At 38.1% G+C, this 23,937-nt stretch overlaps 2 protein-coding genes across 3 annotated transcripts in view; one reads left to right on the forward strand and one right to left on the reverse strand.

Annotated features, from left to right (window-relative positions):
• Positions 1–12,822, forward strand: part of tbce (tubulin folding cofactor E) — a 31,778-nt gene extending 18,956 nt beyond the window's left edge. For both annotated transcript variants that reach the window (XM_028456616.1, XM_028456627.1), the window contains 5 exons: positions 759–897; positions 2,432–2,500; positions 2,619–2,678; positions 2,763–2,854; positions 12,632–12,822. In XM_028456616.1, the coding sequence (XP_028312417.1) occupies positions 759–897; positions 2,432–2,500; positions 2,619–2,678; positions 2,763–2,854; positions 12,632–12,748 (477 nt within the window). In that variant the 3' untranslated portion in view covers positions 12,749–12,822. The remainder of the gene's footprint in view (positions 1–758; positions 898–2,431; positions 2,501–2,618; positions 2,679–2,762; positions 2,855–12,631) is intronic.
• A 5,402-nt stretch (positions 12,823–18,224) lies between these two features.
• Positions 18,225–23,937, reverse strand: part of LOC114463516 (nidogen-1-like) — a 45,658-nt gene continuing 39,945 nt past the window's right edge. The window contains exons 18-20 of the mRNA XM_028447122.1: positions 22,410–22,533; positions 20,650–20,762; positions 18,225–19,670 (exon numbers count right to left, since the gene is read on the reverse strand). Of these exons, the coding sequence (XP_028302923.1) occupies positions 19,552–19,670; positions 20,650–20,762; positions 22,410–22,533 (356 nt within the window). The 3' untranslated portion in view covers positions 18,225–19,551. The remainder of the gene's footprint in view (positions 19,671–20,649; positions 20,763–22,409; positions 22,534–23,937) is intronic.

Genomic DNA, 23,937 nt, shown 5'->3' on the forward strand with positions numbered 1-23,937 from the left:
TTACCTTAGTTACGTCATCTCCCTGGTGGGCCGTGAAACGAGTAAGGAGGGCCCAGCTCAGCATCGGAAGCTGATGGGGGAAAAGTCTGTGAACGGCGATGAGTAAAATGTAAGTAAATGACAAAACATGAGTAACAGGTGAGATAAAACATTCCAAAAGTGGCACGAAAAGAGTGAAAAGTATGAAGGTAGATATGTTGCAAAATGTGAGTTTGTAGAATGCGATGTGAAGTTGTAAAATGTAATGTGAGAGCTTGTAGAATGTGATTTGAGCTTGTGTATAAAAAATCCACACACACGTGAAACAATTTGTGTGTTTGTCTCCCTTCCTCAGATTCCTTGTGCTTTCAGCTGCTCTGGTCTAATAGAAATATTCTTCTTGGTGAAATGCACATATCTTTTCAATTAAACTCCCCGTGTTCCATGATTTCCAGAGAGCTGAAAAAAAATGACTTCATGTGAAAGTCCGCCTCCTTTGTAAATTAATCACATAAGACTGCATTCTTACACAGCCTACTCACACCAGGTCTATTATATGCGTATAATATGCGTAACAAAAACATGCTTACCTCCACTCATTTAAAAAATGCTTAAATGCAAACGGGAGAATAGGGCCATATGTTATGAAGTTACTGCAGTTTTCCTCACAATAAATTACCCTGTATATCTGATGTCCCGTCCAGTTTTCCATATCAAGTTCAATACCACATTTGTAGAACTTGAGCTAAAGGTGTGCATTTGTGCCTGCTTTTTTCCAGATTAATCCTTCAGACAGGAGAGGGGCAGAGCTTGACTATCTTAAGATGTTTGGAGAGAAGTGGCTTAAATCACGGGGGGCTAGTCAGCTGAACACCCAGTTTTTCCATCAGCACCCTCGTTACCAGGCCTTGATCGAGAGTAAGTCAAAGTGCCAACATTATCAGAGAATTTTACTTTATGAACTAGTTTGAAAGGTCTTTACTACTGTATATAAAAAAACAATGTTATTTTTCTGTTGTCTTACCGTTTGATTATTACACAATGTGAAATAAACAATAATGTATCAATACAAATGGACAAAGGCTGGAACCAGATTGTCTAATATGAAAAAAGTAATCTTCTTACTGCTAAAATACCCTTGTAATATTAAAGGATTGAAGTCACTTTGCCTCTTAAGGTGGGCTGTGGAAATCGGGATCAGAATGTCAGAAGCAAACTTATCGATTCTTTGATACTTAAGTGCACACCAATACTTCGAGTAGGACGAAGTTTATAATGCCATTTCAAAATAACATTCAAATAAATGCAGAGAATTGCCAAAACTACCGCACTGCCTTTACTGGCTGGCTGACTCTGACTATGCTTTTCAGTCATCCAGGTCATGGTTATTTAGGCAAACTCTGTTTACTGGGATGTTTGAACCTCAAGGTAAAGTGTTTCATTATCTAGTAATCAGTAGGGATGTAACGATTCACTCAACTCCTGATACGATTCGATTCACGATACTGGGTTCACGATACAATTCTCTCACAATTTATTTTACAAAATAGGACTGTAGAAAAATGATAACTGAAAAATATTCCTTTATTTTTTTGGGGAAAAAACTATACTGTTTTCCTTTTGTTTTTAATTGTCAAAAGAATCCCTTGATAAACTAGTCAAAACAATGCAATTTAACTAAGAATAAATTTTGAATGAAATAAATAAAGGAATAATACAAATGAAGAAGAAGCCTATTAATTTAAATTCTGGTTATATAGTAAACAATGCAAAACTGCATAATAGTTCTTTTTAAAAGTGCAACTGAAAATGTATTTTGTGCCTTAACAAGTAGACTTAAAAAAAAAAAAAAAAACTAATTTCACTGTATTTAGGTCAGGTATTTGTTTGGACCAGCAGAGAGCGCTGGTAACCAGTCGTCGGTTGGCATGCAGATATCTTGCAGTGAAGAAGAGATGCTATGCTAGCAGACAGAGCTAATAGAAAAACGTGACTTTTACAGATATTCACGTAATATTACAGATATTTTTTGGTGCTAAAGTTGTAAGGAATCATTTATGACCATGTTTAAAAATAGAAGGCGGCCAGAAAGAAAGTATTAGCAGATTCAATACTTCTGGATACTGCTAGTTAAAAAAAGTACTGCGATTCAATTTTCTCAGTATCGATGTGAATCGTGATACCTATGAATCGATTTTTAACTGCCTTACGATTAATTGTTACATCCCTAGTAATCAGCATGATGAAGTATCAAAGAAGTGTTAGTTTCTTTTACTACTTTTAAAGTTCACGAGCACTTTCCTCACTGAAATAGTAGGTATGCTGAGTTTTACATAAGTTATTTTGTTCGGTCCCTCATTTTATCTGTATTAACATTCTGATAAGCTATGCATGAATTGTCAAGAATTTTTCTCAATTTAAATATGATTGCAACAATTTTTTTTTATCTCAGAGTATGGAGCTCCAGAGGAAGGTGAACTAAAGAAGCGGGAGTCCCCTATGCTGAAGAATAAGCTAATAAGTTAGTCTTGTTGTGAACAATTTGATTAATTAAGCATTTGTGTGGCTTTGTAGTTCAACCAAAAGTTGAATTTTAATGTGTTCTAAATGTTGATATTTTCTATATATTCCTCTGCCAGGAATTACTTTTGTGTTTCCTGATGATCCTGACAGGAAGCCAATTGAGAAGAAACTTCCAGGTTTGTGTAATTCAGACTCACGGTGGGTTCCTGATCAAATAAATCATGGCTGAGATCTGAAGTTTTTGTTTCTGTGTTTTAAAGAGTTAATGCTGGTTCAGAAGGTGAAGGGCCTCTTGTACAGACCGATAAAGGTCCCTGCTCCAGATATTTCGCTCACCTACACCTCCCCAAAGGTAACCATACTGCTTTGCAATATAAATACTAGATTCAAATATCAAACCTAGCCATACATAGGTCATGATTCACATTACCTTTTAAATGTAAAGTTAGTTAAAAGAAACCAATTGTTGGCAAAAGTGGTATGTGAACCCTTGTAATTACTTGAATCTGCATAAATTATTTATAAGATTAAGTAGTCATCAGTCACAAGAATACACAATCACAGTCTTCCTTGTGTGGTTTTTGCCATTATTGATGTAAAAAGGAATTCCAATTTAATTAAACATTTTGCAGGAAAAACTAAGACCATTTGTCGGCTAATTAAAGATGAACTGAGAATGGGTGATGCAACAGGAAAATGGCCCAAAGCACAGAAATAAATCAATTGCATTAGAAAACATGTCTTCAAGAGAGTTACAGTCCTGGGTCCTATACTAAGACACCGGTTAAACATATCTGGACTATCTGTCTGATAGTGGACTTGACCTAACTAAACATTCACAATCCCAGAGCAGCTGTAATATGAAGCTGGTTAACTTAAGCCAGCAGTTTCCATTCTGCGTCAATGCGTGCTCACATAAAAGTGGTGGTATTTGCAACGTCTGACCAATAACAAGCATGTTGAAACCCTGCAGAACAGCCTACATTACATTATTAACAGACAATCCATAATGCAAACTAAATATTGTCAAAACTTGTGCCAGGATCATGTGTGTGCAGATTCTTGATTTTCACTTTCTATGGAGCAGGCAAGTCCTCCAAAAAGCAAAGAACATCATTGCCAATTCACATGGTGCTATCTCGCTCCCAGCAGGGAGAAAGATAGGTTTGCAAACTAATTTATTCCTTCTGCCATCAGGCTTTTAAATGCTTGTGAGAGGACTAAATGAGATGTGTCTCTTGTGCAGTTTTTAGGATTTCATTTACTTTTATTTATTATTGCAACTATTACAGTTTGTTTTTGTTTTTGTCCTGTACAGTGACTGACTGATGAAATGAAATGTGGGATGCATGTGTAATGTTCTGTCCCTTGATGCAACCCATGACTGCGAACTGAATTGCCCCTCGGGGATAAATATAGTGTTCTGAATCTGAATATGTTGCTGCAAGAAAGGAAGGAATTTTGCCAGAAATTTGCAAACTGGTAAATACATACATTTGTGAGATTATACAATATTTATTAAATGGACAGCACTTGGATAAATCAGTTTTGCTTTATTACGGCACAGATGTTTTTCTATTCACATAGTCCGCCTCGTTTTGGGTGCAGACTATTGCTCTGATTAACTAGGAAGCCTATGAAAGGCACATTCTGCATACATACAGCTCAGCATAAGTTACAATGGTGATTTACCCCCGTAAGAAGTTAATCAGCTTCATAGTGCAGGACACACAGGTAGAGCTGCAACAAACGATTATTTTCATAATTGATTAATGGAATAAAAAAAACACATTTTTAAATTCAGCCTCTTTATTCATCATTGTGAATGTAGTGGAAGTAGGTCACCCTAAGGTAGACTTCATTGGCTCCACGTGTCCATACATCAGCAGTGAGAGACAGTTGCTGTTTGTGTTAACTGCATTCTTTATTTCCTTTAAAGTCTTCTTATTTTCTCTCCATGAGCTTTGTAAAATGTGTCCTTGAGGGCAGAGTGTGACCTGGATTAAAGGTGCGGATCATTCTAGTGAAGCTTCATCTTCAACCATCCACACAGGCCTCATGTCAGTGATAATCATGTAGAGGATGTTCTCAGTCAACATAGCTACTTTCTGTGGTTACATCATGTCTTTGTTATCATGAACCTTGTCATTGTTTGTTTTCTGATGAAATGAGAAATATAGTATAGCATTAGTATGTATTATAGCACAATTTACAACAACCCAATAACTAGCTTGTTTTATTTACAGTATTAGGTTAAAGCAAGTTAGTAGCCCAAAGAGCAAACCTCCCCCCCCCCCCACACACACACACTATATATATATATATATATATATATAAGTACAAGTACCTTGAAAATAATAAAATAATAATCAAACAAATTTGAGGTACTTTAACCTCTGTCTAAATGCAATTAATCCAGCCTCACTCCATTACAGACCAGTGTCCTCACTAACACTTATAGGTCAAAAAATTCAAAACTTGTGGCTTTATCTTTAAACTATTACCACCATTGTGTGCAATTTAAGTTTATATACAAAGCACATTTAAACCCTGCTTAAGCTGATTAATTTAAGAAAAAAAAAAGTATTTCTCACACACACACACAAGCGCACACGCAAATCACACACACAAACACTCGTGCGCGCACTCACAAACATACATTTTTGTGCACCCACACTATAATCAGCCAGAGGGGCTAACGATACGTTTCGTCTCTTCCAAACAGAACAATGTAGAATGTTGTAGTGACTTACCTGCTGTTGAGCTCCTCTACTGCTTCGCTGAACTTTGTTCTCCGCCTCCACTCTGCATGATGAAATACACACAGGCTTAATCCCTGAAGTTAAGGTGGTAACCTAACACATTGAAATTCATTTGTCAGAGTAGTCTTCTGCCTTTGCAATTTGTGAAAACCAGGTAGGTCTACCTCAAGGTTCAGACCTATCGTCACTACTATTTTTCTCTTTATATAAACAACTTTCCAAGTAGCTGCCCAACCAATGTACAGTGCCAGTTATATGCAAATAAAGCTGTCATTTATGTTGATACTAAAAACAAACATCAAGCAGCTTAACAACTCACATCTGCTATGAAAAATGTTTCAGAATGGCTGCAGAGGTCCCAACTGATCTTGAATGTATCAAATACTATCTGTATGTTCCTTTCCAAAAATAAGATAGCCGAAGATTACTTCCCTGTACTGATAAATGATACATCAATTGAAATGGTTACTAAATTTAAATACTTAGGAATCAGTGTTGACTCGAGACTCAACTTCAAACAACAAGTAAAAAAAATGACTAATAAAATTAAGTTCAACTTATCTAACTTTCATCACATAAGAGACTATCTAAAACCAGAGGCAGAAAAACTGTATTTCTATGCAATGATTGTTTCTCATATGACATACTGCATGACAAGTTGGGTATCCACAGGAAAGACTACTGACTGAAACCATTCAAAACCGAGTACAAACAGACTCTAAAAACCAAAAACTCATCATGGCTGTATAATCTTAAACACAGTATACTAAGCTGGGAAAACATGATTAAATTTGCAGACTCTGCCCCCGTATACAAAATTAATGTAATGACCTAATACCTACTCAAGTAGAAGTACTGTTACTTGATTGAAATTGTACTCAAGTACAAGTTTGTCATACATAAAATATTCAAGAACAAGTAAAAAGTAGCTCAATTAAATAGTACTCAAAGCAAAAGTAAATTTTACTTTCACCCGCCACATTTATTCTTGGTATTAAATCTCACCACTGTTCCCTTGCATACAGTAAACATCTCATGATTAAAATAAAGAAAATCTTGCACAACTGGAACTTAATGTATTTTCCACAAAGTATCTGTATAAAATAAAAGTTAAATTCAAAATAAAAAATGATCACTCTAAGTATAGCTACATTTATGAACTCTAAAACAGAGAATATAACTGGTATTCAATGCTGTTTTGGCGCTGTGTGTTACGTTTAATCTGGTTAGTTGGCTGTGATGCATTTGATTGTTGTCTGGTCATTTCATCTTTGTAATTTCACAATGTCAGTGTGTCATTTTAAAACAAAAACATAATTTACTCAGTAATGGTTGGGTGTAGAAATGTAAGAAATTACTTAACTCATTTTAAAAATGTACAAGTAAAGTTACTGATTTCAAAATATACTCAAAAGTACAAGTACCCATAAAAGCAACTCAATTACACTAACGTCAGTACTTGTAATCCGTTACTTTCACCTCTGTGAGTTTGTCACAGAAAACGATAAAAACAGACCCTCTAGAGCAATCCAGAGGTGACTGTAAAATCCCATCAAGTAAAACAACCTATGGACGGACCGTATTTTCATACCGCGCCTCTCATACATGGAACACCATCCCAACAACAATACGGAAGCTCTCAACTCTTAGCTCCTTCTCCATCCAACTCAAATCATAAAGTTGGTATGGTATGGTAAATCATGGATGTTGGACAATCTAAATTGTTCACACAACTTGACAAAACCTTGCACAATCATGTGACTGCACTTTTGCGCAGGAGCTTAGAACTGCATCTATATTTGTATTTTGATGTGTCAATAGATGTTTTGTAATGTGTAAGTATGTAGTGTTTGTGTAGTGTGAGTCAACATAGGGTTTGTCATTTTAAAGTTGGATGCCAACACTTCAGAGTATATGAGAGTGAGCTTGGACGTTGGTGATGTGTTGATGTGTAGCTGGATGTCCACACTACATTCAGTTGAAACATAATTACAACTGTGTTTGTAGTTGTGACTTAACCAATCAGATCATATTTTATAACCCATTTATCCTTAAATCCAGGTATTATTAAGGTTTCACATATATTTTCTTGTATGTTGGACAACAAAGTGAAACATTTCCAGCAGAACCAGACTGAGTGTTGGAGGCAGCCAGCTTTGTTTTGTTATGTAACAGGATAAATTGACATGCTGAAGTTAGCACAAGTTACAATCAGGAATGATTAGCACTACAACTAGAGATTCGAAAAGTGCAAAGAGTAATGCAGTCATCATGTATTAAAACATGACAAATTGTACACCTGAACACACATTTGACGATATGATGATGAATATAATAATTGCCATAACGTTCCCCACTTTTGGTCGCCATCAACGACCAAATCAAGAAACGAAATTATCTGGTCGTCTGCTGGGTGTGGGCTTCGGCTCCTCCGCTGGGGCCTCGGGCAGGGAGTTCTCTGGGCCCTCCCCTCGGGGGGTTAGGCGCGGGGGTGGGGTGGGGGGGGTGGGGGGGTCGATGGGGTGGGGGGTCTGGGGGTTGGGGGTGGGATCGGTGGCGTGGTGCGCTGGGTCCTTGGCTCCTTGGGGCTTTCTCGGGTGTGTATGGGGGGTGATGGCTGCCTCTCGGCTTGGGATCTTGGGGGCGTTCGGGGGACTGCTTGGCCGTGGGGTGGTCGCCGGGGGCCCTTAGGCTGCCTGCTCTTGCTGCTGGCCTGACTGCTTCATCGGGCCCGGGGGCGGCTCTTGGGTTTTGCAGTGGCGGTACTTGGAAATACATTTGTCATGGATGCACTGGCCTTGGGCTGTGGGATAACACTCATACTGGGCTCAACCTTAGACACGTTGTTCCCAAATACCTGTTTTATGGAATTTCCACTCACCTCTTCCTCTGTTCACAGCCACCACCATTATTCCTAAACCACACACTGGTCACCAAACTGGCTTGACAACACAACAATAAACACAATATACACAACCACAATTTCACATCGCATCACTTAAAAAACTATTCCTCACCCATTCCATATCCTATCTTGTATCCCTCTTCCCTGCTAACTTCCCCACCCCCCTCCAACCCCTCACCTTGGTGTAACACTGCCCTCTCTTTTTTACATCCTCCCTTTAATAAAGTATTTCTTACCCTTCCCTAGGGAGGGCTGGTGACGGTCACAATTATGCAATGAAATAAATAAATTTATTTAATTGCAATAATAAAATATGCATTGCTGTCAAAAGATTGCACTTCTTGTAGTGTTAACCTTCGAAAGCATGTGCAGACAAGGTAAAAAAAAAAAAAAAAAAAAAAAAAAAAAAAAAAAAAAAAAAAAAAAAAAAAAAAAAAAAAAAAAAAAAGAAACGAAATTATTATATTCTGGTAGAATAACCTTGGATCCACCTTTGCTGTCTGTCAGGGTTAACCATTAGCATCGTTATTTTCATACATTGGATATATTCTTCTTTTGTGAGGCACAGACATATCAAGAAAAATGTGGAAATAAACCTTAAAAAACTTCATCATTATTATCAATGGCATGAATCATCAAAAATCATCCTCTATTACCATCTCGATAAGCAAAAATCATCATTTACATCAAGGACATCACTCGTCTTCATTGACTGAGTTCAGTGGTGACTGGGGTCACCAATAGCCAGAAGAATAGTGGAACCATGGTTAGAATCACCGCACTTGATTGGCGGCATCATGAGTGAAGAACCTTCATGTGATTGTTTTCCTCAATCACAGCAGAAGGGCTGTATCATCTTGCAGCTAGGTGTGAGGTTGTCCACCCCCCACCTAGCTATAAGCCTTTCATGGGTGTGGCCTATAAACAAAGCAAAGGAAGAACAAAATCCCACGTCGGCTGGGTCCTCAAGGCTTGGTCTAGGCTCTTGTTCTGGAGCGTTTTTTCAACAGTGTGTGTCTCGTGAAAAAGACAATCAGCTCCTGTGATCCCACAAGGCAAAGGAACGCTTCTTTGTGCACCGCACCTGAGAAGCCAGCTTAGACGGTGTAGTTGTTATTACGCCGCCTCACTCAGTGGCCTTGTCGGTTCCCCCTTCGTTGTTCGGTCAGCCTCCGTCTCAGCATCAGCTGGTGTCGGCAATCATCTGCTTGGATCCATGTCGCCCGCTCCGCGACCTTCACTTCCGTGTGGGTCATTAGCTGAATTCGGTAAATGTCGGTCCACCTTCGGTCGTTCATTTCCGGTCGGCGTGTAGATGATCGGTTGTTGTCTGAGGAAGGGTAGTCTCCACACACCTGGGAACCTCTCTTGGGATCGGTTGGTACCTGAACAGAAGAAAAGAGGGGGGGAAAAAAAATAAAACAAAATAAAATTAAAAAATTAAAAAAAGTTTAAAGAGAAGGGGTGTTAGGGTTAGTTAACTAACTAAATGAATAGTTAGTGTGGCTCTGCCGCTCAGTTATAGCTTCCAGGAAGGCAGAGACAGGTCAGAGGTCAGGATCTGAGAGCTTTTCAGATCCTAAAAGGTGCTGCTGCACAATCACACAATGGTTAGGAGTGGGTTAGTGAGCCTAGCTCAATGTTATCTGTAGCCCATTCACACGCGAGTGGGAAAATATGAGGCTGAAAGAAAAGCAGGAAGTATTAATTCGATTCATAGCTGGAGTTGCAGTGATTCTCAAACTGTGGTACGTCTACTACCAGTGGTACGCTGATACCTGGTGAGAAGCAACAATTTGAGAACCACTGTTTACAAGGACATGCAAGTCGGACAGAGAAGTGTGGAGTGTGACTACATGTCTTCTCAAGATGAATGCATACAATTGGGAGACTTGGAGATGTGAGAAAGCTAAATAAGTTTAACCAAATAAATAAATAATGTTATTTATTTATTTAAATTTTGTTTTATTTTTCTTTGCTATCTTTTATTTTTGAAGGAGAAATCTTATTCTATCCTTTATTTATAACACTCCACACCTAATAACATAACCTAATTATTTTACAGAGCTGAATTCGTCAGTTCATAATTGCTATTTGAGATGTAATTTACTTAATTTTTAAGGTAAATTGGTGGCAAAAGTGTCTCCTATTCTTTGTTTGAACCAGACTTAAGCAAGATTATTGGCCCTTTAAGGTTAGACAGAAATAAAGTTAAGTTGAGTCGAACAATCATATTGTCTTTTGCTCTCTGCATTTATCCCATTTGTAGGAGTGATGAGCCATAGCACAGTTTGGAGAGCTTCCTTAAATGCTCGGAAGTTACTTAACTTTAAACTATCTCATTTATATCAATCAATTATCAAGAATTTCAGGAGGACCCTCTTTAAATCTCAGACGACCCAGATTGGGCCACCAACCCGATGTTGAGAGCGCTTAATCTTATTCTTAAAAATGTCTAAACCCAGTGAAGGTGTTTTATGGTCTTGCACGCTAAGTGCTGGTGGGGGAAGAAAAGGGTTGGGGGGTTTTGAGGTATATCATTTTCCTATGATAAAATACAAATCATAAATCAGAGGGACGTTGGCCCTCTCCCTTCCCTTCCTTTTTACATAAAAATACATTTGGATTTTTAAAACCATATGATAAATATTATTGGAAAATCACTTATCTGATCATTTTGGATATCTCCGTTTTCCTCTCTCTTGTGTCCGCCTGCTTTTGTGTCCTCCAGCCTCCTTGACCTCCTCCTCCTCAGCCATAAAGGTCAAAGCCAGGGTCAACTGTACGCTCCTTTTGGAAATTTGAAGATTTGTCCCCACTTTCGCAGTTGGATTGGAAGTCTCTGTAGTTTCTGGAATAGATATGTTAGAACATCCACAATATGTCATATTGTCACGTGTCTATTTCAATCTATTTCCCCTTTGCTTCCCAGTTATAGTTATGGACAATACTTCCCTTTTATTCTCATCCTTCATCAAAGAAGCAGTGACCGGAAATGACGGCTGTAGGAGGCAGGATCGGAGTCGAAAAGGTGGTGGCATTTTCTGTTCGGAAACACTCAGAAACAGAAAGAGAGGAAAACATTAAGACTTAGATGAATCATTTAAAAATATCCCTTTTCTTTTGTTGGATTTGATTCGTCTCCTTTGAATATACAGCCAGCGACCTGTATATTGGAAAAAACAACACAATAACAACAACGAAGACAAAGACATAGACGAGTGTACACAACAACGAGTATACACATACAACAACAAAAACATGGACACTGAACATGAACAGTAAGGTCAGTCAAGGTCAAAGCAAGTCATTCCACTGAAAGTGGCGTTATATATTAAAAACGTCGTTTTGGTGTTTTTAAACACCCAGAAAAAATAACCTTTAAAACCTGGTAAACTTTTTAGAAGGCCCAAGGCCAAAAACCATAATTCTATTAACAAGCAGCAGTGAGATCTGAACACCCCACTACATAATTGGCAAAAACAGGGAGAAGATCTAGTGCATCAAAACCCAGATTCTTTCAAATTAACCTATTGGTGCAGAGTAGACCCTTTTAGTTTTCTCACAAATATTGTGAACTGAATTGTTGAATTGATATGTCTGTGTTTTGAATGACACCGGGAGCTAAGAATGACTGGAATTACTGAAGCCATGATCTTGTGCTGGTTCCAGTTAGTTTTGTCACTAGAAGTGCCAATTAATTATAACATAAGTCATGTCATATATTGGGAGTTATACATCTGATTTGTGTTTCTTCTCCACATACTATGTCAGCAGCAACAAAATCGAAATATAACATCACATTGACTCTCAGACGTCAGTCCAACTAAAAATTAGTGGCTTAATGATTAAAAAAATATAAATGTTTAAATGGAAAGGGTGACTTTTAAATTAAGATTGTAGACAATATGTATGTGACAGAAAATGGAAATCCAAAAAGGTATTATTTAAAGCAAGTATTTACCAGTCATTCTCTTACCTCATTACCTATGGTCATCTTTAATGTTTCTTTCGTTTGAATTTGTTTACTTTGGCAATGACTGAGGTCATTGCTTCGGTTGTTTTTTGTAATTGTTGTTGCTTTTTACTGCTGCTATTGCTGTTCTTGTCACCACTGTTGTCATTATTGTTTTTTTTTCTCTCCCTCTTTTCACCATCCCTAGCTTGAATATCATTGATATTACTGTTGTAATTATCAGTGTCCTTGTCAACCTATATGAAATATGAAAATAATTTAAAAAAAGAAAATGCTTGTACATGTTGTTTGGCATATTATTGCTGAATACAATTAAGTGTAGATATTTACAAACGTTTGAGGTTAAAAATACCTGTATCTATATTCATAGATGGATTTTACAGTGAGTAGAAAGAGTTAACTTACTCCCAGCAATATTGGACTTGATGATGATTTGAAAGCATTTCTTTTACGTCTAGATTTAATTGTCTATTGTGTTTATTACAGACGGTGGGGGCAGAATTTGAGATCCACAATGACCTGCAGACACTACAGTTTTACTCTATCAAGGATGGAGACCAGGTGCTGGTACGCTGGTCGAGGGTGAGAAATGAAGCTGAATAACCACAGAGGGACCCCCAAATATTCTTTGAATAAAAGACTTCATTGAGGAAAAATAAAGAAAGCTATGTTTGAAAGTGTAATCTTCAGTGTGAGTTTATTTTTCCTCTTTGTTCTACTTCTGAACTAAACATTTAGCTAACCAATAATCACGTTTTGAATTAGGTTTTTAATCACTTAAACACATTTGGCCTATACTACAAAGCTTGTCAAATAAATCCAGGATATCACTCCGTTAGCGTCCCTAACCAAACATTCTCAATCACAGAGTAGCTTTACTACGAAGCTGGCTATCAACCAGGTGATTCAAACCTGGCAATGTGCGTGTTGCCACAGCAAAAGCCAGGAGGAAAGTAATACTGGCAGAAAGCCGCAGACATTGTTAATGCGTAAAATTTGCGAGATTATACAATATTAATTCATTGGATAATTAACGAACACTTAACGGCACTCTAATCAGCCAGTTTCACTTTATTACAGCACAGATGTGTTTCTATTCATGTAGTCCGCCTCAGTTTCTCACACATTTCTACAGATGGGGATGAAGGTGCAAAGTTTTCCTCCAATGCTCTAGTAAAGACCTGTGAAAGAAATATGCTGCATTCATAGAGCTCTAAGCCTACAAGGTGAATATTATATTAATAATATATATTTATATTTATAATTATATATATATTTTAATGATTATGTTGTATCCGTGGGATTTGGTCTTTTACATGAGGTTGATTTATTTGTTTTGTTAATTTATCTATGTCATATGTAGTCTCCAAAGAAAGGGTTGATAAGACTCAATATACAGACTTAATATATCAGAATAGTTGGAGATTAAAAGGGGAGGGATGTTGTATACCCAACATTTTTGTCCTGTAGGAGGAGATGAGTTATTATTAATGGGTTATATAACTAAGAATATTAATTATGATTATTAATATTGCTTCAAATTTGCGGGGAGCCACTCCTTTTAACAGGAGAAATATGTCTAAGTTTTTAGACTAAACTCATCAATGTGAAACCAGGAAAAAGTGAATTCTACCAGCAACATCTACATCATCATCACAGCTTTAATGAGTCAGAGGAATCAAAGATTATGTTTAACCTTTTATTCAAAAGTCGACAATTAACACAGTCAAAATATCAATTGAAATGGGATAATTAAATCATGATAAAATGCATTTCTAGGCTAATAAAAGTGAGGATTATATGTAATAAAGTGAAATCACTATTCTAGGGGGATGCTAGTCTACTAAATATTGAATACAAATGCAGGATACATATTCGAATAATAAGATCATAAAATCAAAGAATAAAATAAAAACGAAGAGGGAGACAGACGGGGAGACGGACAAACATATGTGGTGTATTGTGAGTGAAATGTAAGTATGAGGATGTATTGAATGAGGTTGTATTGTAGTTTAAGTGAGTCAGTTCTGCTGGTCCCATTGTTCACGGGTCCATACCTTGAGATGCAGTCTGGTTGGACCTGGAGACGTTCTGGGTTTGCAGGAACAACGTCTATTAAGCAGTGCTGTTTCGTTAAACAGCAGTGATTCCATTCCCCTCTGGGATGATCGCAGCCGGTTTCAGACTAAGAGGGACCACGGTTTGGTCCACGAGTCAGATGTTGGAAGGTCGGCTTTCAGGCAGGCTCCTTTGCGTCTTAGGCTTTCACTGCGAGCAAGGTTCTTAAAAAGTCTAACTGATGCAACTACAAATAAAAGAAAAATGAAATGAAAGACTGGAAACAGGAGGGAACACGTGTGAGCATGAACGCCCGCGTCCAAAACTGAAGTTAGGAACGGCGTTCTTCCTTTTAAAAGCTTATCTTTGGGAGTTGCCTCCTGAAGAGGGAACTTCGTTGATTGGTCTAAAGTTGTCAGCAACTCAGCTGGCTGCCTTTGGGTGTGTGGGGTGTGTGGTATGTGAGACAAAAGACAGACGACAAAGGAATGATTCTAAACATAAAAGAATGCCTAATAATTAATTCCACATATTTCAAAACATCTTTTCAACATCATATCTTGAAATATCATCTATAATGAAAGAGTTTGATACCAAACATGACTGGAACACTTTACGAACCGGTTAATTAATTTTACTTGTAATTACTCATAAACATAAATGTCAAAAATCATGTTATGCCTCCTCTTAACTATATGGTTGCAGTAACTACCTCAAACTAACTTTTGTGATGTTTTCTGGTATTTTTAAGCACTTTTAAATGATAAACACTTTAAAATAGCATTCTGTTGTTATTGAATTACATGAAACGAGTGCAGACAACATTTGTAATTTCAATTTCAGTAGAAATCATTCCAATAATGTTTTTATTTGTAACTTTTCAGTCAAACACATGTCCTTTGTTCTCATTTGAGCGGGAGAACTGGAGTTATTCCATCGTCCTGTGTAACCATTGGTGTGGGTTCGAGAGGTGGCCGCATCTGCAGGGGGTCGGAGCCCAGAGTTTGAAAACTTAGCATGTAAACATTGACTGGCTGTTTCCCTTTTGATCGTAAGGTCGCAAAGAGATGATAACAGGAGACAACTGTTCTGGGATTCTTCTGTCCCCTTGTTCGGACAGAAAGGGGAGAAGACCCCCCGTGGGGCACGTTTGCATTTCACCGTAGGAGGCAGGCTCTCTGACTCCACGGACTGGTGAAGCCAAATGTTCTAAGTCCAGATCAACTTGGGGGTTTAGTTTCCTACAGTCCGATGTACACCCTTCGTGTTTTCGTCAAATCATGTGTACCCCCTCCATGATTTCATAAGGTGTTTCAATTGGTTTTGCTAAACACCTTCTTGTGTCTTAGCATTGGTTCTTTATAAGGCTCAATCCACAACCTCAAAATATTGTCCAAAAAAAAGAAACAATGCAACTTTCACATGATTACTTAAAAAGTAAATGAACTTGATTTTATATAGCGCTTTATCACCACACTGAAGCAGTCTCAAAGCGCTTTACATATCAGCTCATTCACCCAATCACTCTCACACCAGTGGGACAGGACTGCCATGCAAGGCGCTAGTCTACCACTGGGAGCAACTTAGGGTTCAGTGTCTTGCCCAAGGACACTTCGACACATAGTCAGGTACTGGGATCGAACCCCCAACCTCTCGATCAGAAGACGACCCTCTACCTATCTCTCTACTCTATCATGGTCGCCCTTTAAGTAAATACTGTATGTAAGTAAATACTGTCTCCTTTGTAAAATATAGTGTTATTGTCAGAAGTGTGAATAAATAGCATCTACGGCATCAATTAGTTATGTGTAATGAAACTTTAATGTCTGAAGAGGGCACTTGGGCTCTGAGGATGGAAGAGTTAATGTGGGCACTTGTTGGGCTGCTTGGAACAGGTATAAGTGGTCAGAAAGAAGCTGCAGAACTAGAGCAGTTGGACAGTGTTATGTTGTGAGTTCCAATAAACAAGTTAAACTGAAGATGACATCTTCACGTGTGATTAATTGTGTCCAACGATATTACAACCTTCTACTAGGGCACATCTTTTTTACCCCTCAGCTGGTACGGCCTACTATTTTTCACACATACACCCAACGGTTGGGAGGATGGATGGTGGGGCGGGAAAGAAATATCTGACATTCATGCTACCATGTAGTGGTTTGGGTGCTGCATCATCTCTGGGGGGTGAGAAAGTGAGTGTCCTAGGCATCCTGGGGGCATTGTTGCTTTTATTATGCTGCGTGTGGTCTGAGCCAGGCTTCTTTAGTAACAGCTCCAGTCAACAGCTTGGTTTTACCCCCACTTTGGGAACCCAGGAGCTAGGTGCTTAGAAGGAGGGTTAAAGCTGTTTCATGACGTGGATAGGAAAAGGAATGTAGGAGTTTGTTAGGAATGTTTAGGAAGTGAAAAGAGCAACAGACGAAAGATGACTTTGAAGCTAGAAATTTAAGGTGTTATGTTTAATGTTAGTGGTTTTGCCACACAGATAGGATGTGTGCTAGAAGAGATGGAGAAAGTCTGGCATGAATTAAATGTGTATCCATGCAGAGATGACAGAGTCATGATTAGTGCAGTCTTTAATGGACATGTTGGTGAAGGCAACGGAAGTGCTGAGGAAGTGATAAGCAGGTTTGGTATCAGAGGATTGGAACACAGAAGGACAGATGGTGGTAGACTTTCCCAAAAAAGGATGGAATTGGCTCAAATAAACACTGGCTTTCAAAAAAGGCAGGAACACAGGGTGACCTACAAGAGCAGAAGTCTCAGTCCGAGATATGTGTTGAGGACCCAGATGCAGGGAAAGATGGCAAAGGAGCGTTCATCAGTAGTTTCTGATTTATTTTAACAAAGTTCAAAAAAGGTAGGCACAGATAAAACTAGTGAAGGAGAAATGCCACGGAGTGGAAGTAGAAGCCAAGACACAAAATTAGATTGAAGCAGCAACCATTCTCTATCCGAACACTCAGCTAAAATGGTAAATGGAGTTGATTTATATAGCGCTTTATCCCTACACTGAAGTAGTCCCAAAGCGCTTTACATATCATCCATTCACACACCAAGGCGCTAGTCAACCACTGGGAGCAACTTAGGGTTTAATGTCTGGCCCAAGTACACTTCGACAGGTAGACTGGGATCAAGCCCCCAACCTCTTGATCAGAAGACAACCCCTCTACTACCTGGCCATGGTCGTCCTAAATAGCTAAATAGTGAAGGAAACTCTAATGGGAATGGGCCACACCTGAGTGCCAAACAGTACGGATATAATCACTCACAACCCAAACACACTGACATCACTGGGAGGTGGAGACATAGGCATAACAAATGCTAAAGGACGCAATACAGCCAGGGGACGTCAAATAAGCTTAGTGAAAAGAAAAAAAAATGTAATGACCAAAGCGCTGATATTATTAGCATGCTAAAGTTGATAGTATTATTAAGTCTTCAAGCTGCAGCTATTTAAATTCTTTCTTTTTTACATTTATTTAGTTTTTGGTGCAATTCCTTACTCTAATAATATTAATATTTTGTATTTTTAACCTGTAACTAAGATGTATATTTAAATTGACTTATTTACTTGTTTGTGTTTTTATGTGTATGTGAACCCTTTTGTCAAAATTTAAAAAGTCAAAAAAGTTATTCTGCTCATGTTTTCTCCTTATGGAAAGTGCCTTTGTGGATATGGTGATATGCAAGTGTTAGAAATTATTCTGACAATACTATTATAACAATAATGTAAATATCCATTACTTGGTATATACCTGGGGGCACCAAAGAGACTAGAGCCACTGTTGATTAGACATGGAAGAGAATCTGAGATCTCAAAATCTAAGTCCCAGGAGGGCAGAGTTCAGACAAATGAGTGAACCAATCAAGCGTTGACATGAAAGTCAATATTATTTGTCCACCAATCGTAGTAGTCTGTGTCTTAAGAAAGTAGCTCATTAAGCTTCTTTATTGATGACAATCAGTGACGAATTGAACTGTTGAATGAGATGAGAGAAATGACGACCCTGCACACATGTTTTTGAAATTGTTTTATTGAGGTTATACAGACTTTTGTTGTTCCCTCTTTGACAGATGTTCAGTAACACAAGGTATATTGTGTTCACAGATATGGCTTAATACACGCATAAAAGCATCCAGCAGAGCTGTATCCACTTATCACTGACTTTTTAGTGCCACTGATGTTATGTCACAAACATGTTATCTTTTATCAGGAGCTTTAGTTTTGTGAAGATATGAAAAATGTAATATGTTTTGGTGTTGAGCTGTTCATTGGAGCTTTTTAAAGCACAGAACTGGATGTCAGAAAATGACTTTAGCTGTCCCATCCATATAATTGTAATTTCTGCACCAAAAACAATTGTATTTACTTTCAATCATTTTAGATCATTTAAATTAAAGCTTGATTACTTTTTATTACATTTTGAGGCCTAATAAATCTTTTCCGTGATTGTCTTTGTTTCAAACATTTCAAACATGCTTATCCATGACCTTCTGTGTGTGACCTTGTTTCTGCACACACAATAGGTCATGAATGTGGTATTACCTTATATATATATAGACACAGTAGTAGCTATATACACACAAGCAGTAAAGTAGCTCCTGTTTATGTTGGCACAGACCACACAGTCAAGGTGTTTATCTGAGCGCAGGTCAAAATTACCCCATCACAGGTCCTTAAGTTTGCTTGGCAATCTTTTTTCCTGCTGCCTATAAAATCTAAACCACAATAAAGAGATTTTTGTGTTAGTGACAGAGGCACCATATTGATCCTTGGAAATGAAATTAACCACAGATTTATTATAAAATATCAAGTCTTTATAATCTAGTCTAGTCCATTTTAAAAAAAAATATCTCAGTATGACAGAACTGGATCCTAATTCTGTTCTCTGCACCTGGCAGTGTTACATAAACCTGCGTATCGGCACTTGGAGTCATTAGTATACATGCAAGTGTACTAAAAGTAGCAAAGATTAATGCACATACATTTGACTGTTTCATATACTGTATGTCTTTCTCATAAGAAAATGCATAAAAAAAGTGTAAAAAATCAGACTTAAAAATTAAATCTCTTTATCTTTTGTCTGAATTCAAATAAGATGCAAACTGAAACATAATCTATCCTCTACATAAGCAATAGACAAGTAATACATTTGAACAAATGTAACATAATATTTACAGGTGTAAACAATTTGCAAGGGCTGGGGAAATGTTAAACTCATGTCTGTAAATCAGTAAAGTAAAACCACACAAACACATGCACAAATCACAGTTAAGTTAAATTTTCAGTGAAAATTAATGTTGCATCTCCCACAATCAACAGTCATGGTGGGTGTGTATGAGGTTCATGCAATTCCTTCAACACAGTGGCTTTCAGTGGCATCTGGGCAGCGGCAGGTGAAGCCTCCATGGTGTGGCAGACACAGGTGAGAGCAGCCACCGTTGTTGGAGCAGTAGTTAAATACTAGATGGGGATTGGGAGATAAAGTCAAAGATGTTAGCCTTTTAAGTGACTCCCCTTGGTCCAAGATGCTACTCTTTAACTCATCCTTCCATCAAATTAACACTGCTTTCTGGGATTTTCCAGTTCCCGTCAACTTCTCCTATGTTGACCTTGGGGATCTTGAGTCAGCCCAAGACCACCTAACTGATTACTCTTACTATGCTATTGAATTAATCTTTGACTTTATCAGTGTGGAGGATCGTACATGGCCTGAGGCAGTAATTCCTTTTGGGTTATTAAGCTGATGGCTGGAGGTACCTAAAAACTACTGCAAGCATTTTATAGCAAGTGACCTCTTAAGACCAACCTGCAGTGTTTTCAGAGGCCACCAGGAGACTACAGCCAACACTTTGGGAACCAATGATATTTTGACTCATTTTCCTATAATGTGCAATAGAATTAAAATCAACCAATCTTTCTTAGAACCAGGGAGACAGCTGTATTCGAAAGTGAAACTGACGTTGTGACCAGAAGATCTGAATGAACTACTGTTGTAAAATCTAGTGTGGCTCTAGCTTTAGAAAAAAAAAGTATAAATGTGGGGGCAAAAACTTGCTCATCCTCTGAAGTTGGAGACACACCAGCTGGTGAAGCTGTTCCTCATCACAACCTGCTTAACAGCCAGGGCTCAGAGCCTGCTGTGAGTCTCCATAGCCACAGCTGGTGTCCCAGAGGTCCTATCAGCTCAGGGTTCCCACGCTTATAGCTCAGGATTTATTACCATACTCACTGAGCATATGTTTAGCTCTGCTCCATTACTACCCATGAGATGTTGTCCAAAAAGCTAGATTACAGCTTTTTGGACAGTGTGTCCCTTTGCACACACAGTGCAAAGGGACATCTCAATATTTATCATTATGTTTATTATTATATACAATATATTTTGGCAATTTTTATTGTCAACTTTGAGTTTTCTTCTGATTGTTTGAGTATTAAGTACCTTTTGGACACTGTGTCGTGGTTGTGGTGATGCCATACAGTCGTGAACGTTTCTGTGGTAAAAATTCTTCTGTTTCTTTCTCTGAGAAACGATCCACAGCTACCACCGCCTCCCTGAAAGGAAATTATGCAAAAATAAAGAAAATATGATCATATGAAAGTGTAATAAAAAGGATTAATGGCAAATTAGTCTATTTTTTTTTTTACAATTGACAAAAAATAGTAGGGTTCATGAAAGTTTAGTTAATGTCTCTGAAACGCCAGGGACCAAAAGTACCTGGATAAATATAAATAACATAAAGCTGCAAGTTACAAGGTTTCAAATTCAAATTTTTGAGTGCTACATTAGTAAATTAACTTACAACATGTGTGTTAAGTAAGTTTATAAGTACGTTTGAGCAGGGAGGTATTTCATCAAACCCAACTAAGGTTTATTTCCAGGTTTAAACAGGGATCTAACTGGAACTGCCGTTTCGTCAAAGACAAACCACCTTAGTTGCCACAGTAACACAGTCTTTGGTGCAAACCTGCTCCTGACCAGGTTTAAGCAGCAGGCTTGGTTTACCATTTAGCCAGTTTTTTCAGACAAAATGACAACTTGTGATGCTTTTGATTGCTCTAAAAAAAATCAAGACATTTTTTGGTTATCAACTGTCCATGATTACTCACTACCTTCAGTTACCAGAGCATCAGTTGTGCACTGTTTAAGGGGGAATAACAGCCTTTTACGGTCACAAATGTTTTTATCCTCTTTTGATAAATAAAAGAGGGTTACATTGATAATTACATTTTCTCGATTTTTTTTAAAGCATTTTGACAGGCTAAATGATCTAAAAAGCAGGCCGAATTCTTTACTCTAATAGAAAACAATGGGATGTTTACAGGTAGTGTGACGTCATCAATCACGTGATTTTAAGATGGTGGAACACAGGCTTTTAAGATGTAAAGTAGTCCCATTTTTAAAAGGCAATTAAATCTATATGGTGCAAAATAATGAGTTTTGTTAGGCATCTGGCCATACCTGCCTGTTTGATCTCGTCAGATCTCAGAAGATAAGCAGGCTGGGCCTAATTTGTACTTTGATGGGAGACCACTCTGTGAATACCAGGTGTACCAGTGGGATGGCAGTTGCTCCAATAGTGTCTGTCATTGTGTCCTTAGGCTAAACACTTCACCCACCTTGTATAAATGTGGTGAGTGAGTTTTGGTGGTGGTCGGAGAGACCGATGGTGCACTATGGCAGCCTCGCTTCTGTCAGTCTGCTCCAGGGCAGCTGTGGCTACAATATTAGCTTATAAATGTGTGTGGAGTAAAATGATAATGTACATCAATGTGAAGTGCTTTGAGTGTCTATGAAAAGCCCTATAAATAAAATCCAATGCATTTTTATTATACATCTTGTAATAAGTACTTTTCAAAGATTTTAGGCCAAATTTGTATAAACAGTGGAGGATCCCTTTAATACTGTAGACTAATAAAACGTACTTGTAGAACAGTTCTATTAAAGCAATATCACACTCAAGGTTGTGCTGAATATTAGCACAGGTGTGATTGTCTGTGGCCGAATCACACTCGTGCTGATATTTCAGCAGAAAAGCATGACCTTAGTTTAAAAAAGTGGTGTTTAACTCTTAATTGTGTGGAATTTTACATTAATTTCAAAGTCACAATAATGTCCAAAACATAAAAGATCTCTATAACAAGAGTAATGACCCTAAATTACATTGTTCAAATGCTGCCTATATTAGGATTAGTGTGTACCTCCTCCAGTCAGTATAGTAAAGGTTCCTTCCATATGAGACAAGAGCAAAGGGATACTGGATTCCCTCAATAATTGTTATCCTCAGTCGACGGTAAGGATCAATACACTCCACTCTCCGAGTGCCTGCAGGTCAAGAAAGAACAACAAATTAGAAAACACACAACGGCAACAGTCAATGAGGCAGATTTACTGAAGGTCATCAGTTATCTGCCAAGAACAGAGATAGGACTGCACCTGCTGCACTTCTAATTCAACAGCTTCAAAAATGAATTCACACTTTAGCCCACTGAGCTGTCCTTCAATCTCCTTGAATGACATTTTACATGCACAAGATGCTCATTTAGGGTCATCTCAACCATGTCAGCATGGGCACCAATTTGAGCTTCTATCTTTGGAGATAAGGTGCACCAGACAAGAAAAAAATGCATCCAATGTGTAGGGGGATGAGCTTGGACAAGGAGGGATAAGAATTATAATATTAATTTTTATTATTATTGCAGTAATTTCCCAACAGGTGCCATCTGAAATTGAGTTAAAGTGTTTCAAGATCACTTAATTAGTTATTAATACCTTGTCATCCAGGGTTGTGAATTCTTGTCAAGACTGTCTACTCTCCATATAATAAACCTTATGATTGTAATATTTTCATAAACCACAGAAAACTTCTCAAAATATAAACACCTACTAACACAATAAAGCTAAAAGAGCGCTACGCTCACTAAACTAAGGATAAATGTATATATACACTTTAAAGGTAAAAGCTTCGTAGAGAAAGAAAGAAGGAAGGAAATTAAAGTAGCATGATTTCAATGTGTGTGTGTGTGTGTGTGTGTGTGTGTGTGAGAGCACTATGGTAAGATCAGTGTGGAACCATGTGGCTGCAATTACTTTAGGCCCGATTTGAATTTGAGATCCAGACTACCTCGGTTCTGATGGGTCCGTGGTCGGTGGTCCATCTCTTGTGGTTGACGGGCTGTTGAAGAAAAGTCTGTGATAGGACCGATGGCCCTGTTCCTAGTTCAGCGTGTTTCACAGCTTGTTTAGTCAGCAGGTTTCCACTGGTTCTGACTTGTGTTCTTCACCACGGGTCGAGAACTGACCTTGCGTAGACTACTTCAGTGCAGTGTGCTGTGCTCCATTGGCCTTCAGACTCAGATCATGCAGGCCTTTGTTCTTGTGTTGGTTCAAGGTTTCGGCTCTTGCAGTTGGAACAGGAGTTTTTTTTCTCTGGGACGCGCAAGCTTGTTTAAAAGGTCCAATGAAAGAAAACACTTTGAGGTTACAAAGAAAATAAAAATTGACAAACGAGAATAACGTACACTGCAGTGGGGCCGGAGTGCCAGCACCACCAAAATCCCATGATTTGAATTTTGCGCTTCGGTTTTATCGCGGTCTAAGCGATTCTATTGGTCGATGTATTTTCAGGAGCCAATTAGATTGCTTTGGATGTTTTGTGGGTTGTGGCTATCATGTAAGTGTGATAAGAGATGATTGAATGAGAAACATTTTGGGACAAGAAATATGAAT

Source organism: Gouania willdenowi, chromosome 1 (genome assembly GCF_900634775.1).
Source record: "Gouania willdenowi chromosome 1, fGouWil2.1, whole genome shotgun sequence".
NCBI lineage: Eukaryota > Metazoa > Chordata > Actinopteri > Blenniiformes > Gobiesocidae > Gouania > Gouania willdenowi.